General features: G+C 32.9%; 1 protein-coding gene across 20 annotated transcripts in view; it reads left to right on the top strand.

Annotated features, from left to right (window-relative positions):
- The window catches only part of HACE1 (HECT domain and ankyrin repeat containing E3 ubiquitin protein ligase 1), a 100,966-nt gene extending 84,846 nt beyond the window's left edge, over window positions 1–16,120 (top strand). For 13 of the 20 annotated variants that reach the window (XM_078369886.1, XM_078369880.1, XM_078369885.1 and 10 more), the window contains 5 exons: window positions 2,919–3,050; window positions 6,680–6,778; window positions 7,062–7,132; window positions 14,481–14,594; window positions 15,135–16,120. In XM_078369886.1, the coding sequence (XP_078226012.1) occupies window positions 2,919–3,050; window positions 6,680–6,778; window positions 7,062–7,132; window positions 14,481–14,594; window positions 15,135–15,237 (519 nt within the window). In that variant the 3' untranslated portion in view covers window positions 15,238–16,120. Of the gene's footprint in view, window positions 1–2,918; window positions 3,051–6,679; window positions 6,779–7,061; window positions 7,133–9,091; window positions 9,149–14,480; window positions 14,595–15,134 lie in introns of all 20 variants that reach the window. The other 7 variants (XM_078369879.1, XM_035296405.3, XM_078369878.1 and 4 more) reach the window with 1 other exon arrangement.
- Window positions 16,121–17,413: the final 1,293 nt, after the last annotated feature.

The following is a 17,413-nucleotide window of genomic DNA, read 5'->3' as shown; positions in this document are numbered from 1 at the left end:
TAAACTGATAGTTACTGTTGTGACCTGAAGTTCACCATTAAAAGGGATTACCCAAGCAAAATCGTGGAATTATTGGTTATAAAAATGATTGTTGGCACATCCTATGTAATATATCTAAATTGAATAATGGTACCAGATAAAATTATAGATGGTAATGAAGCTTGTGTATTATCCATTATTGTGTGTGATCAATAAACTATTTAATTATCTTGAAAAACAAAAAAGAAAAATAATTTAGTTTAACTGCCATCCACATTTAAATTACTTAATTAGCATGAAGACTGGAATGTGAAGGAGCTGATTTTCACAAACTGGTTTCAACAACTGTGAGTTACTGCAATGCATGTGGAAATAATAAATATTAAAAGAAAGAGAAGAACAAGTATGATGAAAGAGCGTATTTGTAAAAATTAATTTAAAAATAGAAAGGAAATAATAGTAATTAGTAAAAAGAATACTATTCTGATAGCTACGGAATACAATTAAAATAGGTAACATTTACATTAGCAATTCACAAATCTTTTATTTTCACGCTTCATGATTGTTAAAGTCTTCAACAGAGATTATTGAGTCGCACTTTAAGATTGTAAGGCTGGCTGGGCCTGGTGGCTCACGCCTATAATCCCAGCACTTTGGGAGGCTGAGGCTGGACGAGGTCAAGAGATCAAGACCATCCTGGTCGACAAGATGAAACCCCGTTTCTACTAAAAATACAAAAATTAGCTGGGCATGGTGGTGCGCACCTGTAGTCCCACCTACTCGGTAGCTTAGGCAGGAGAATTGCTTGAACCCAGGAGGCGGAGGTTGCGGTGAGCTGAGATCGGCCATTGCACTCCAGTCTGGGTAACAACAGCGAAACTCTGTCTCAAAAAAAAAAAGATTGTAAAGCCAGAACCTCTTGGAAAAAAGTCAGTTTTAGGGAAGAATAGGGTCTTTTCTGGCATCTTAAAAAACATAGGTGTATAATTATATGAATGGGGCAGAAAATTTTTAGTACATCCAGTCAACAGTTTTAGTGAGAGTAGACAAACAAAAATATAATCATGTGCTAATGCAGACACTTCTGTAATCACTATAAAATGGTTTATACATGTTATTTCTTGGGCTGGACTCTGGAAATTTAGTGTATGTTTCTGTTTGACTGTTGAGCACACATTTCTGTCTCCCTCTCTGTAATAACTACCTGTATGTAACTTGTAACTGATTAATTCCTGTACAGTGGAGAAAAACTTGCATCTTTGGTTGGTGGAAAGTAGGATTTGGGGTGAGGAGTAGATTGATAGCAGAGGCGGTAGCTTTCCTTGTGTTAAATTGTACAAGGAGCCACACAGGGTTTTGAGGAATCTACCCTGACAGGTCTGTAGCTCTGAGAGCTATGGAGAATTCATAGCTAGCAGTCATGTAGAACTTGCTGGCTCAGTGCCTTTTTTGGTCTTTTTTTTCCCTGTTTTTTTGTTTGTTTTTGTTGTTGTTTGTTTTTGTTTTTGAACAGAGCATCAGATTAGTGCCAAAAAAGAACAAAGGAAGAGGGCTAAAACAGACTTCTTCCCTGTTGGAATATTAATTCCTAGTAGGTGGGAGCTATATACCTGCTATAGCATATTGCTTTTAACTTACAAAGTTTCACTTACAATTAACTAAAAAATATATAAATGATAACATCTGATAGTTTATATATGTATACACACAGATACTTTTTCTCTCTGTATATAATTCATTTTGTTCTAAGCCGAAATACATTTTTTAAATTACCAGTTCATTTTTTTTTTTCTGTAAGAGACAGGGTCTTGCCCTGTTGCTAAGGCTAGAGTATGGTGGCATGGTCATAATTCACTGTATACTCGAACTCCTGGGGTCAAGCAATGCTTCCACGTCAGCCTCCCCTAGTAACTAGGAGTACAGGCATGGTCACCATGCCCTGCTTATTTATTACCTGTTAAATTTTAAGTAACAATATTTTCTGAGATTATGATGTATTTCAAAATACAATGGGTAAACATAGCTTAACTTAGAATTGAATTGGCTATGCTACAAACAGTCATTTTATTAAGTTCTAAGGATGTGTTAAGTGAATTTGATGATTGTATGCATTCATTCATCACATACTTTATGAATACTTACAAAGTGGCAGTCACTTTTTAAGAGTTTCCGTGTATATATATATTGGTAAAACAGAGCCCCTGTCTACAGAGAGATTACATTCTAATGAGACATTTCAGTGAGAATGACCTAGAAGTATAAACATACTGGGGCCTGGACAAGCTTGTGTTTCAGGAATAGCCAGAAAGCTAGTGAAACTAGAATTGAGTGAATGAATGAGCTAGGTAGAGAATGGAAAGAAATGAGATCAGAAGCAGGGCAGGGCCAGATCGTTGAGGGTCTTAGAGACTAGGAAAGGAATTTGGATTTTACTCCAGATGTCATGAGAAGTCATTATAGGGTTTTGAGCAAGGGAGTTGCCTGATCTGAGTTATTTACATATACACACACATACATATATTTCTTTGTGTGTATATACATACATATTTTTAAAAATCACTCTGACCAAGGTGTGGAGAAGCAGAAGTACAGGGACAAAAATGGAAACGGACACCAGATGTTGCAGTAATCCAGATGGGAAGTGATGATGGCTTGAACCAGCATGCTGAAATGAAGGATTGAGGATATTTTTTTAAAGGTAGATCTGATAGCAAGCATCAGCTGAAATAGAGTGTGAGAGAAATCATGGATGATTTATTCTCTAGAATTTTTGCCTAAACAGCTTAGTGAATGGTGGCTTGTTGGTTTGCTGAGATGTATGAGTATTGGTGTCAATTTTGTTTTAAACCTTTACATCTTAAATAAATAATTATATTAACATTATCTTAAGTATGTAAGATATTTTTAAAAAGTCATTATGAAAACTTCTTTTTCAATAGGCGGAGTACGTCCAGCTTGTTACTGAACTTCGAATGACAAGAGCCATTCAGCCTCAGATCAATGCTTTTTTACAGGGCTTTCATATGTTCATTCCACCTTCCCTCATACAGCTTTTTGATGAATATGAATTGGTAAGGAAAAACATCAGTTCTTATGTCATTACACAACACAAAACTCTAGTTGATATAATTCAGAAATAATTGTGGAGTACTATAATGAATGAAAAAAATGTATAAATGAGACAAAATGGTTGAATGCTCATTTTTAGAGATTTGTATAAGATTTATGGATGTGCTTCTCTTAAGTTTAATAACCAGATTAACAACTTCTTAATGTGAAATGATTGAGGTGGTGGCGAACAAAAATGTAATATATTTCTGTTGCTTCTGTATGGGAGATATTGAAGGCCAGTCTTCCTATATGCAGTATTCTATATTATTTCTGAATTCTTTATTTGACCACATGATGTAAAAGATGCTGATACTAACTTCTTTAAACTTCTAAAAAGAATTAAGAAGGTTTTCCTTATTGTATAGTATTATCTTCTTCAGTTTCTTATATTGCCATATATATAATTTTATAATTCTTCATTTCAAACCTATAGAGTTCATCATTTTTGCTGTCCTCTAGTCCCTAATGAATGTTTGGTTTTGCTACTTTAATTTGCCTTTCTTATACTATGATCCAACAGGATTTCTAATTTTATATGATTTATGTCTGCATTTTCTCCATTTTCTTTTTCTTTCTTTTTTGGTAATTTGGAGAATTATTTTGAAACTCTTTGAGTTATCTAAATCTTAATAAAGCACAGTATCTTAAATAGAATATAGCTGCTTTCTTATCTAAAAAATTATAATTTGGAATAGTAAGTTCCAGGTCCATGGAAATGTTTTCTTTGGATTTTATTGTCAGAAAATTAGTTTTACCCTATGCCTTTCATTTTAGTAAATGGATATAGATACCGATATATTCTGTTAATTTTATATATGTATCAGTATTTTTAATGTATCACTCATGGTATATCTTAGTATAGTAGTGCTAGGCTGCAAACTAATGTTCCCTGACCCCAGATCCCATCAGTGTTGCCAGTCTGCTTCTTGGTGGCATGAGAAATCAGAGGGACTTGGCTTTTGAACTTTTTGTGTGACTTTGTGTCTTTCATAGGGGAGGGCTGTGCTACACTGAGAAAGGAACCTTTTAAAAAATTTGGTGTAAACATCTAAGCTAGATGTGCATCTGAGTTAAAGGATTCAGGTTAAAGTCTAGAGTTTTAGTGAGGAGGAGGTATCAAGTAGCTCCACTGTCTTGAATGGAAGTATAGTCATCCATTGTAGACTGTTCTTCCATACTGTGCTGCTTGTGAATTTATCCATGACAGAACCAGAATGTAAAAATATTGAGTCGTGCAATACTAAGTAAGCTGAAGGCTATGAATACTTACGTGATTTAGTTTCTAACTATTAGTATGAGTTATATACACAGTTCCAACAGAAGAATTCAATTTTTTTTTGTATTTAAAAAAATTGACTAGGACTTAAAACATTTTTGTTTTATGTACTTTTTATTCTGGAATTCTGATTTCATCTATTTGTTTTTGGTCAGTTTAATAACTTTTTTGCTCAGTTGTTAGATGGGATAATAAAGATCCTTTCTTCAAAAAAATTATAACAAGTAATGTGATATTCATAAAGTGCTTCAAATTTCTTAAGAGAATATAATATTAGTCATTTTTATTCATAATTACGAATAATGAAAGCATACTTAATATTATTAAAAGCTTATCTTCAGCCTAGAAGGGAAAAGGATTAAACTCATGAATTATTAGACATGCATAAAGCCTATCCCACTCCCTTTTCGCAGATCTGTATCAGAGTCCTGCCAGAGAACAGAATTTCCCCAGATGGTTCAAATATTGAAACTTTAACAAAGGGGCTATTATAGAGATACGGACAGTGTTAAGAATAAGCAAGGTCTAGTGAGACATCCACAGACTGGCAACAGGGAAAGCCTTTATCATCCCTAGGACTGAAGAGACAGGTAGAGGAATTCCTGTGAGGAGCTCTGTGGGAGCTTCACCCACCAAGGAGGGGCCACCCGGCAGTAGCCATGCTTGAGGAGCTGAAGCTACTGCAAAGAGGTGCCGAAGCAGTGAGGGAGCATAGAATACCCTCACCTCCAGACTAACTGCCTAACTGCCTAACTGCCTGTGTTTCCCAGGCTCTAAACCCAACCCGAAATCAGCAGGCAAGAGGGCCAGCAGGAAAAGGCAGCCAGTCCGAAAGTGCAGAGGAAGGTAGAGAATGTATTTGGGGTGGTCAATGGAGACTAATGACCATCTAGGAAGAGGATTCTGTAGTACTCTGACTAGGAGGACTAAAACACACCCTATACTAGCAGTTGTAAAAGTTTTTGGTCTTCAGACCCCTTACAATTAAAAAGTTTTCATTTATGTGGGTTATATCAGTGAATATTTACTATACTTGAAATTAAAACAGAAATGTAAAATATTTTATTCACATGAAATAATCCATTATATATGAACATGGATAACATTTGAAAAACTAAAATTGCACTTTCCAGAACAAAACAAAAATAGTGGGAAGACTGGTACTGTTTTACATTTTTGCAAATTTCTTTAATGTCTAGCTTAATAGAAGACAAATGGGCCCTCATAACTGCTTTTGTGTTCAATGTGTTGTGATATGTTGTTTGGTTGGAAGATATGAAGAAAATCCAACCTCATACAGATAAGCTGGAAAAGGGAGAACCTCATGGACCCACTGAATAGATCTCAGAAACACTCAAGAGTTCTCAGTTGTTGCCTTATATAAATCTTATTCAAGGTACAAGATCAGGTATATGTTATGAGTAGTTACTCATATAGAAGACATGATTTTGAGTCCTGGGGTAGCTACGTCCCTGAAATAACAAATCCTGATGTTCTGGCTTATCAGTGTAAATGTAGTCCAATCATTGCTTCCCCTGACTGTGTAAACATATCTAACTGTGAAATATGGACTGATTCAGAGAGGTGGACAAGCTCTTTTCATGTCCTCTTTTCCCTTGGAAAACAAAAAGGTAAATACATTGGCATCCTTAATTTCATTTTTACTTATATGATTGAGATTTTGTGCCTTTGTTTGATGATCTTCCTAGAAAAAACAAACCTATCAAGTCATTAGGAAAATTGCTTTTTTTTTTTTTTTTTGACTGGAGAAAATTGATTTTAAAAGATCCAAATTATTCTGGAATAGAATTCCTAAAAGGCCTAAATCTTTTTTACAAATGGTAACTATTTTTGTATTACCTTCTTTTTCCTCATGATAAGGATTTCTTGATGATTTTCTTCTTGTTTAGTCAAGTATGTATTCAGGTCTTTGTTGTCACTTTCATGTTGATAATACTGTCTCCTTACAGAAGTTAACAACTTGGCTAAGAATTGTAAAAATATAAAGTAAACCAAAGATGATGTTCATAAAACTTTTGCACGTATAAACTGTTGTTGCATATGTTTGCATATAAACATGTTTTAATGAAATTATATCAATGTGGAAACATCTCCACATCTTATAAAATTTGATATTATTAGCATCAATGATTCTCTCTCATGTAATGCTTGTTATTGATGACATGCAGGAACTGTCACAAAAATATATCAGTTTTACTTGGGATTAGTTTTTAATTAAGGCAAATTTACCATTAAAATGTAATAACTTTTTTCCCCAAAGAAGATTATTGAAATATTTTTTCTTCCCCCAAGGAGCTACTACTTTCTGGTATGCCAGAAATTGATGTGAGTGATTGGATAAAAAATACAGAATACACAAGTGGCTATGAAAGAGAAGATCCAGTTATTCAGGTAAAATTTCTCTAGAGTTTAGAATGAAGTTAAGTTTTGCCATTTAATTTTGTAAGCTTTTCAGCACTATTGGATGAAAACTTACATTAATTAACAAAGTAAAGTGCTTCCTTAAATTATTCTTGTGGGAATAGTGCATATGAATGCTTTGCATGAAATCATTTTTGATAAACACGTTTCATAGAATAAAATGTGCTTTATGAATATTACATATTTATTTGGTATTGAGAAATCTACAATTGCTGTGAAATATGAGCTAAGGGTTTTTTGTTGTTGTTGTTAGTGGTTCTGGGAAGTTGTGGAAGACATTACTCAAGAGGAGAGAGTTCTTCTCTTGCAGTTTGTTACTGGCAGGTAAGAAGTATTTTTATGATAATATGGAAATAATTTAATGTATTCTGTTTTTTAATGGCTTAGAAATGACTAAAATGAGGAATTATTACTCTGAATTTTCAGTAACTTAGCACTCTTTCCACTGTTTTAGGTATTATAGAAAGATTTATTTTAGTATTAAAGATAAGACATTTATAGTAGTGATAAATTATGTTTATTTAATATATTAAAAAGCACCTCCAATCAGGACTATCAGAATATTGTACTTTATAATTTGGAAATCTTTTTGCTGTGTATGTAGGTCAATGATAGTAGCCAAATTTTTAACATCTGTGTATTACTGGTTTGGTTTAATAGTAAGACAATTCAGTTTATCCTGGATAACTCATATATGTACTCTATATTACCCATACCCAATAATTTTTCTGTAATTCATAGTAAACTTTAAAGTGTCAAGATTCATGGCCTAAAAAATAATTTGTGGTACCACATTTCTTTGAAAAGTCCACTTTTAGAAGCAGTTAAATATATAGATATTAGATAACTAGATGATTTGAAAACTAGGTGATTTAACCATCTTTTAGCTTATATTTCTGAAAGATGTAAAAAAAATTGATTTTCACTTTTGATAACAGAATTTTGTCTTCTGTTTGTGAAAATGTAATTCACTTTTTTCATTATAAATGTACATATTTCTCCTAGGAAAGTTAGAAAACAGAAAATTAGAATAAGAAAAACCATAGCCCATCAGTAATAACCACTATACACAATTTTGATGTGTTTGCTTCTATATTTTTTCTGCATATTTAAAAACCATAATTGTGGATATATATATATATATATATATATATATATATATATAAAATACACATATATATATAATTCTCTAAAAGTGTATTTTTAAATTTTTAAAGTAGTGTTTAATCATTGTACAAAATTTGGAAAATGGAGAAAATAGAAGAAAATAAAAATCCCGTTAAGTGATCCCACTATTCAGAGATAACTACAATTAGTATCTTGTGTTTTTTTAAAAGGCTTTTTACTGTATAATTAGAAAAATAGTTGCAGTCACACTATAGATATAATTTTAAAGAATAAATAAATAGGCTGGGCATGGTGGCTCATGACTGTAATCGTAACATTTTGAGAGGCCGAGGCGGGCAGATCACTTAGGTTCAGGAGTTTGAGACCAGCCTGGGTAACATGGTGAAACCCCATCTCTACAAAAAAATACAAAAATTAGCCGGGCGTGGTGGTGCATGCCTGTGGTCCCAGTTACTCGGGAGACTGAGGTGGGAGGATTACTTGAGCCTGGGAGGTGGAGGTTGCAGTGAGTTGAGATTGTGCCATGGCACTCCAGCCTGGGTGATAGAGTGAGACCCCATCTCAAAAAAAAAATAAATAAATAAAACAACTAATAACAGGTATGGGCTAAATATATTTAAAAAAAAACATATTATTTTGTTTTTTTGCCTCTGAATGCCAAGAAATACTCAGAGCCTTGAATAACTTAATAAAAGGGATGAAAAAATAATTATATTTTCTATGTAAGAAGGTTGACAATTTGACAGTTCACATAGGAGAGAAATAAAATCACCTCCAATCTGTATTCCTAAAAATAATCACTGATAACATTTTTATTATTTTTAGAAATTTATATTTTGTTATATTTAGAAATTTACATATATAATTTTTACTTTAAAAACCATTGTTATGACTTTTTGAATTTAGCAATATATTATTAAAATTGTTCTAGTAATTTTTAATGGCTGTCTAGTTTTCTTTTTAGGGGCTTCCTTTAATTGATCCTTTATTGCTAAATTTTCCTATTTATGAATAATGCTCTACAAATAAGGAATTCTTGTGCTTCTATCCTTGAGGGGCAGTCTGTTATAGAGGATAAATTCTTAGAAGGGAAATTTTTGTATATGAGAATATGTAAATTGTTATAATCTTGATACGTATTCATTTATCTTCTAGAAGAAGGGTATTGATATCAGTAGAGAATGAGAGAACTTACTCCTTTATCAGCACAGGGTATAGTCATTTTTATTTTCATATAATTTCTTGTATATAATTTTTGTGTGTGTGGTATAAATTACCTTTATTCTTCGGTATTCCACAATTATTTAAAAAAAATTCAGTTTTAAATGTTCTTTATATATTAGGGGTATTAACTCTGCAAATAGTTTTCTTCATTTATCAAAGTTAAATATACGGATTTCCGTGTGTTTTAAATTTATAACTTGAAAGTTTTAAATTACCATATTCCCAAGTTGATTATCATTATTTTCTTTGTGGTTTTTGTAAATCCTTCCCTACTCCTAAGATTTTATATATAAGTTTATATAAATTTCTTAATGTAAGTTTTTATAATTTCTGTTTTTACATTTCAATTTTTAAGCCCTCTGGACTTTATTTTGGTTTATGTTGTGAAGTATTTTTTCCTAAATGGTTTATACTTCAACACCACTTAGTGAATTATTATCTTTTCCCCATGATTTGGTCAGTATGAGTCTTTAAGATGCAGAAATCAGTTATTTCAAATTTTTTAGTACTAAGTTGTTTCTTAGGTCGCTGCTCCTATAGTGTAAAAAAAAAAAAACGCTAGAATTTACAGTAATACACAAGGCTTTTCCATTTTAACTAGAACAGTCATTGTTAGCAATGCTGAGGTCATCAAGTGTGGCAGATCCACTTGAATAGAGGTAGAAGATGTGGGTGTAGAGTAGAAGCCAAGGAAGCTGCGGGAAACCACAGACCTAGCTCCACCCTCAGAGTGAAGAATCCACTCTTCAACATTGAGTCTAATTAGAGTCCTGTATTTTGAGTTCAGACTGAGAAAGTTTTAAGCTTTTAAAAATCTTAACTTTTACCTTGAACTCCCAGTCATTAGTATAGATACAGTACTTGTTCAAAACCAAAAATGTAAATTTTTTTCTTTTTTAATTTTTGGAACATTCTGATTTTGTATTTGTTTATATTTTAGATATTGAAGTATCTTTCTACAGGTCTGTAGTATAATTTAGTGCAATCTTACTGAAAAATCAAATGTGTTCCAATTGTTGAACCAACAATTAATATAAAAGTGATTTTTTAATATTTTTATTAGTATTGACAATATTTTGTTGCTCTATAAGACCATCTTAAATGTTTTACTATTTTATTATCCCTTAAGAATCAGACTTGATTATTTCTTTTTTCTTATTCTTTTTTTTTTTTTCGAGAAAGAGTCTTGCTCTGTCACCCAGGCTGAAATGCTGTGGCACAATCTTGGCTCACTGCAACCTCCGCCCTGCAGGTTCAAGCGATTCTCCTGCCTCAACCCTCTCGAGTAGCTGGGATTACAGGCCCCTACCACTATGCCTGGCTAATTTTTGTATTTTTAGTAGAGACAGGGTTTACCATGTTAGCCAGGCTGGTCTCTATCTACTTACTGATCTCAAGTGATCCACCAGCCTCGGCCTCCCAAAGTGCTGGGATTACAGGCATGAGCCACCACACTCACCCCATTTCTTTTTAAATGCAATAGAAGTATGCCATTTTTGTTGACTGTAATTTTATACTGTATAATCTAAGTGTCATAATATTCAACCAGACTGTTTATTAATTTTTCTCATACATACTTATACCTTATAAATTATGATCTTAATATGATAAGATCTGATTATATAAGTATAGGGCCAACTGTATTTATTCGTAGTGCAGGAAAAGAAGAGTAAGGTTTCAGGAATGGGTCATGAATATCAGCTTATAGAATAATTTTAATTAAGATGTTAAAACTAGAGGATCTTCTGAATTTTTTAACTTACCTTTCAAAATTTCCTTGTGTGAAGGACATTAGATTGATCATACTAATATTGAAATACTGTGCTATAATTTGTATAAAATCAATGTCAACATTTATTTTCTCATCTTGTCTTGATAAAATAGTTAAATTTAATTTGAAATTCTGTATCTTAGGAAATTCAGAACAGCTTGATTTTTATCCCTTTTCATGTTTGGTTACCTTGTTAATTTTTTAGGCAAAAGTTAAATATATAAATGAATTAATGTTAAATTTTATTTTAACTTACAAAGTAATATAGCGAGGTCTTCTTTATAAAATTCTCTTGCTGTAAGTAGGAATTGTTTATGCATTAGTGTCTTATAAGCAAGATTCAGGCATACTTTTAATATTGACTTGGTTTACTAAGGTAAGTTCAGGAATTTCATCTGTAAACCAAACCAGATGACGTCCCAGATAGAAGAGAAGATTGCTGTTTTTAGGGATGCTTTATATTGGATTGTTAAATGATTTTTTTCCCTGTGGATGTATACATATCATCAGTGATTTCAAATAGACAATGTTGGTGCATTTTTTCAACTGTTGGGGTGTGTGTGTGTATGGTGTGTGTATGTGTGTGTGTGGGGGGTTTACATTTGTGAAAATGCATATCATAAAATATTTAAACAGTTTTTAAGTGTACACTTTTGTGGAATTAAGTGCATTTGCATTAATGTGTGACTATCACCACCATCCATCTCCTGCATTTTTCATCTTTCCAAACTGAAACTCTGTACTCATTAAACACCAACTCTCCATCCTCCTTTCCACCCCACTGTCTCTGACAACCACTGTTCTACTTTTAAGTCTTTACGAATTCGACTGCTCTTAAGAACTTCATCTAAGTGGAATCATACAATATTTGCCCTTTTGTGATTGCTTTATTTTACTTAGCATAAGTTCTTCAAGCTTCATCCATTTTGTAGCACAGGTCAAAATTTTCTTCCTTTTTAAGGCTAAATAATACTCCCTTGTATATATACACCACACTTTGCTTATTCAGTCATCTGTTGATGGACACCTGGGTTGCTTCTATCATTTGGCTATTGTGAATAATGCTGCTGTGAACATGGATGCGCAGATACTTCTTTGAGTCCATGCTTTCAGTTCTTTTGGATATATACCCAGAAATGGAATTGCCTGATCATATGGTAATTCTGTATTGTAATTTTGTTAATTTTATTGAGGAACTGGCATACTCTTCACAGAGGCAGAAAAGCCTCTGGAAATTTCATTTTTACATTCCCAGCAGCAGTTTCTTTACATCCTTGCCAATACTTATGATTTTCTGTCTTTTTTTTACTATTTATTTTTTTCCAATAGTCATCTTAATGAGTGTGAAGTTTTGATTTTCATTTCCCTAGTAAATAGTGATGTGAGCATCTTTTCATGTGCTTATTGGGCATTTGTGCATCTTTTTTTAAAGAAATGTCTATTTCAATTCTTTGCCCACTTTTAATCAGGCTGGGTTTTTTTGTTTTGTTTTGTTTTGTTTTGTTTTCTTTTTCTGTGGGAATTCTTTATATATTCTGGTATCAATTTGGTGTCATATTCAATAAATTGTTGCCAAATCTGCTGTTATGAAGCTTTTCCCTTATATTTTCTTCTAAGAATTTTACAGTCTTATCTCTTACATGTAGGTCTTCAATCCATTTTGAGTTAGTTTTTAAGTAACTTAGTATAAAGTAAGGGTCCAACTTCATTTTTGTTGTGAATATCCAGTTTTCCCAACACACTTCATTGCAAAGACTGTCTTTTCCCCTTTGAATGTTGTTGGCAGTCTAGTTGAAAATCATTTCCTATGTATGTGAGGGGTTATTTCTGGCCTCTATTCTATTGGTTGGTATGTCTCTTTTCTTGGCAGTATCACACTGTTTTGATTACCACAGCTTTGTAATCAGTTTTGAAATCAGGATATGTGAGTCTGCCACCTTTGTTCTTTTTTTCAAGACTTTAGGCTAGTCGAGGTTCACCTTTTTTTTTTTAAGTGAACTAAACTCTGCTTTATGTTATAAATCATTTATTTTTTAGAAAATACTTTAAGTCTTCAGATCTTTGCAAGTATGTTTTTAGTAATCTATACACTAAATGTTATTTTGTCATTATTCTAATTTATCCTAAAAGCACTACAGCACTTCATTTAAAAAGCAATAGAATTTTTATTTTATATTATTTTGAGATGGAGTTTCGCTCTTGTTACCCAGGCTGGAGTGCAATGGCACGATCTCGGCTCACCGCAACCTCCGCCTCCTGGGTTCAGGCAATTCTCCTGCCTCAGCCTCCTGAGTAGCTGGGATTACAGGCACGCACCACCATGCCCAGCTAATTTTTTGTATTTTTTTAGTAGAGGCGGGGTTTCACCATGTTGATCGGGATGGTCTCGATCTCTTGACCTCGTGATCCACCCGCCTCGCCCTCCCAAAGTGCTGGGATTACAGGCTTGAGCCACCGCGCCTGGCCTAGAATTTTTTAATTTCAGTTTAATCATGATACATACACAAGCTAACTTTAGAAGAAATATTAATTTTCTTTTTGATGTATATAGTACTTGAGAAGTTGTCATTACATCCTCTACAGCCATATACCCAAGATTAATTTTCTTTTTCTTTTTTTGAGACGGAGTTTCACTCGTTACCCAGGCTGGAGTGCAATGGCGTGATCTCGACTCACTGCAACCTCCACCTTCTGGGTTCAGGCAATTCTCCAGCCTCAGCTTCCTGAGTAGCTGGGATTACAGGCATGTGCCACCATGCCCAGCTAATTTTTTGTATTTTTAGTAGAGACGGGGTTTCACCATGTTGACCAGGATGGTCTCGATCTCTTGACCTTGTGATCCACCCGTCTTGGCCTCCCAAAGTGCTGGGATTACAGGCGTGAGCCATAATTTTCTACTGATGTGTTAGGCATTATATGATAGCCTTCCTGTGGCCTCATTATGTTAGTTGATGTTTGAAATATATATTTGATATTCTTTATATCAAAGAGGAACATAAAGAATTTTCAGTTTTTTCACTATGCAAAACAAAATAAAACAAAAATCCCTTAGGGCCTAGATATTTTTCACAAATAAGAAAATCATTTGGATTACATGTCAGAGCATTTATTGCCCAAATTAATCAATCAAATATTAATCTATTCAGCAAACACTTAATGAATGTCTACTCCAGGCATTTTGCTAGCCCCAGGGATATAGATGTAAATATAACATGTTTGGGCTCTCAAATCAGCCCCATTTCAATAGAGAGATACATGAAAGCAAACAGTTGTGAATGTAGCATGCTAAGTGCAATATTGATGTATGTGCTGTGTCCACTTGCAAGCATAGTACAGCTTATGGAAATGTGGAGGGGTGTCTCCATGAAAGCTTACTGACTCATCACAAAGGAACTTACAGTAATGAGTTGGAGTTTTGTAGACTAAAAAATGTCATGTTGTCATTGTCCTAAAGTTGGATATATTCCTACCGTAACTTAGACCTTGAAATTTATCTGTCCCAGATATCTTTCTTTCATGATTACAATGTATTAAGATATAAACTCTTAGTTCCAGGGTCCCACATGGAGGGTTTGCTAATATCATGGGTGGAAGTGGATTACAGAACTTTACAATTGCTGCTGTACCATATACTCCAAATCTTTTACCAACTTCAAGCACATGGTATGTTGAATTTGTTTATTTAAATGCATTACAAATGTTTTGATTAATTTTGAATGATCAGAGGTCTAACTATTGCTGTATTGAGAGGAAAACCTCAGCTGTGATCTCTCTCCAGGATTTTGGCGTCACCGATAAGTAATTATGTAGTTTTTTTGGGCCCCTATTTTTGGTAGGTAAAATGGTTGTGGAAACCCTAACGTCCTATACAATTTAATTGACTATAGTTCAAGTATCACTAAAGTTACACTGTCATAAGTAGCACTCAGTTACACACCATCATTTCAAATGAAATTGCCCTATTGCTTATTTATTTTAAGCTGAAAGGAACTTACTTTCTTCCACTGCATTTGCATGCTGAAAGAAACTGCAATGCAGCAGATTTTTTCTTCTTTTTAAATACTACTTTAGGGTTTTTCAATTTGAATGCAAATTTGAGAGGTTGGTTTTATGTTAATTATGAGTAGTGTTTTCACTGCTAGACAAAACAATGAGAAATTTTATAGATTTCCTGTTTAATGGTGGTGTATTTTTCTTTTAAAGCATCAACATGCTCAAGTTACCTGAATACCCAAGTAAAGAAATACTCAAGGACAGACTTCTTGTGGCACTACATTGTGGCAGCTATGGTTATACAATGGCATAATGAAATCTGGAAAACTCATCTGACTGCTGATGCACAATTCAGAATGGCAGAAGTAATTTGGGAAAATGTGATGGAAAAGCAGCCTAAATGCAACCCATAGGCAGGGCTGATGCTTCAGATTTATAAAGGATCATTAGGTTTTCTGTTTCTCTCTCTCTCTTCCCTTTTATGTTTTCTCTGTTTGTGATACAATTAGAAAATACACAATCAGAGTAGACTTTATTTTTTATAATGCTAATTGAAAGTAGTAGAGACTCTTCTTTTTCATAATTAATTTTATCCAAGATTGTATTAAGGCAAAATCTTATTCTGCATTCTACTTCTGCTCTGTAACTGTCTTGTTAAAAGGGTGTTTTCTCCTAATTTTCTGATAGATGAGTTCATCCAGCTGGTATGTTCTTTTGCATGTAAAGTGCCATTTATATTTTAGAAAGCTATTGTATAGAATGGATTAATTTAGATTGTGTATAAAGCCACAAATATGTATTTTCCCACAGTGTATTCTATATTACAATGATTTTTTTAGCATTTTAATATTTTAATATATATTGTAAAATTTAGACTGATGTACTAGCAGCTGATGAAATGACATCTAATTTATATATTAAAGCTTACAGCATATTGTATGAATTATTTGCATCTTTCAGTGGCCAGTTTTCCATATATATATATATATTTGGGTCTCAATGTTTTCCTTATGCCTCATTTTAATTTATAATGAAGGTAAAATTAAAATGTATTTTGCCACATTTATTTTCATTACTTTTATCTGTGAGCTCTGACACATCTGGAGAAGTAATATGATGTGCAGATTACAATTTAAATGTTAATTTTTTTTACTTCTTAAATTTGCTTTTGTCATTAAAATGTCAAGTTCAAGTGATATGTGCCTAATACTGAGTTTTGGATTTTTTAATTTTTGGGTGGTTTAATCAGTTTACTTTTGAAAAGACGTACTTGAATAGTTACAGCGTATGTTTGAACAGGAAGTAGGAACATGCACACATGAAGAAATGCCATCGAAAGGATTTGTAATGTTTAGCATCTTCCCTTGTAAACTAAAAATAGATTATTCAATGACATTATTGTTTGTAGAATGACATACACAGATTTTCTCATGAGCAGTCATTATGTTTGTCAGTAATGTTTGAGAGATATGTAAGTTGAAAGTTTTGCTAAATTATAAAGCTTCTTTAATACATTGGTTTTAGTTATCTTGTTCCTCTTGTCTTTTCTAAATGTTAACAAAATATATCTTAACAGATTACATGAAATTTAGGAATTATTTAGAAATTACCATTAGCTCTAAAATTAAGATTCAGATGCTTTATTTATAGTAACTGAAGCCAATAATGTATAAAGTTTTCATTTTTAAAAATTTAATTGTAAGTCACTGCCATGTTAGTTTTCAAATAGATAACTACCTTTAATATTATATTGCTAATAATAATACTAAAGTTTACAGGTATCTGTTTCTCACCATACAATACATTGGCTTTTTCATATTAGTTATTTTACAAGTAGTTGCATAAGAGAGATAGATAATAAAATATTAAATAGCTGAGTGTGATGGCTTCTGTCTGTTCAATCTCAGCATTTTGAGAGGTTGAGGTGGGAGAATTGCTTAAGCCTGGAAGTTCAAGACTCGCCTAGACAACCTACGAAGATCCCATCTCTACAAAACATAAAAATAAGCTGGGCATGGTGGCATGTGCCTCTGGTGGGAAGGCTAGGTGTGAGATCGCTTGAGCCCAGGAGGTCGAGGCTGTAATGAGCCATCATTGTGCAACTGCACTCCAACCTGTGAGACTTTGTCCCAAAAAGAAAAAAAAATTAAATATGATATTTTAACCATGAATTAGAATATTTTAAAATATAGATTTAGTTATTTCAGGTTTTATTTTTTCACATTTTAAAAATAAGAGTACTGTTAATATAAAGAGATTTTACAAAGATTAAAAATACTATTTAGAGGCAGCATCTTTTTAATTTACTTCATTCCCACAATTTCTTCTATATGTAGATGGATATGTTGAATGCAAGGTAGTATTAAAAAATGATTAGAAAGATTTTATTTTCCTTTGGGTAAAAGAAGATTATGTTAATAGGAAAATGATTCAATTCTTAAAATGTAGTTTCATATAAAGAAGAAGACAAAATACTCGAAAGGAATAAA

The sequence above is a fragment of the Callithrix jacchus genome, chromosome 4, assembly GCF_049354715.1.
Source record: "Callithrix jacchus isolate 240 chromosome 4, calJac240_pri, whole genome shotgun sequence".
Lineage (NCBI taxonomy): Eukaryota > Metazoa > Chordata > Mammalia > Primates > Cebidae > Callithrix > Callithrix jacchus.
Note: the sequence above shows the minus strand (reverse complement) of the source record. Positions and strands in the feature narration are given on the sequence as shown.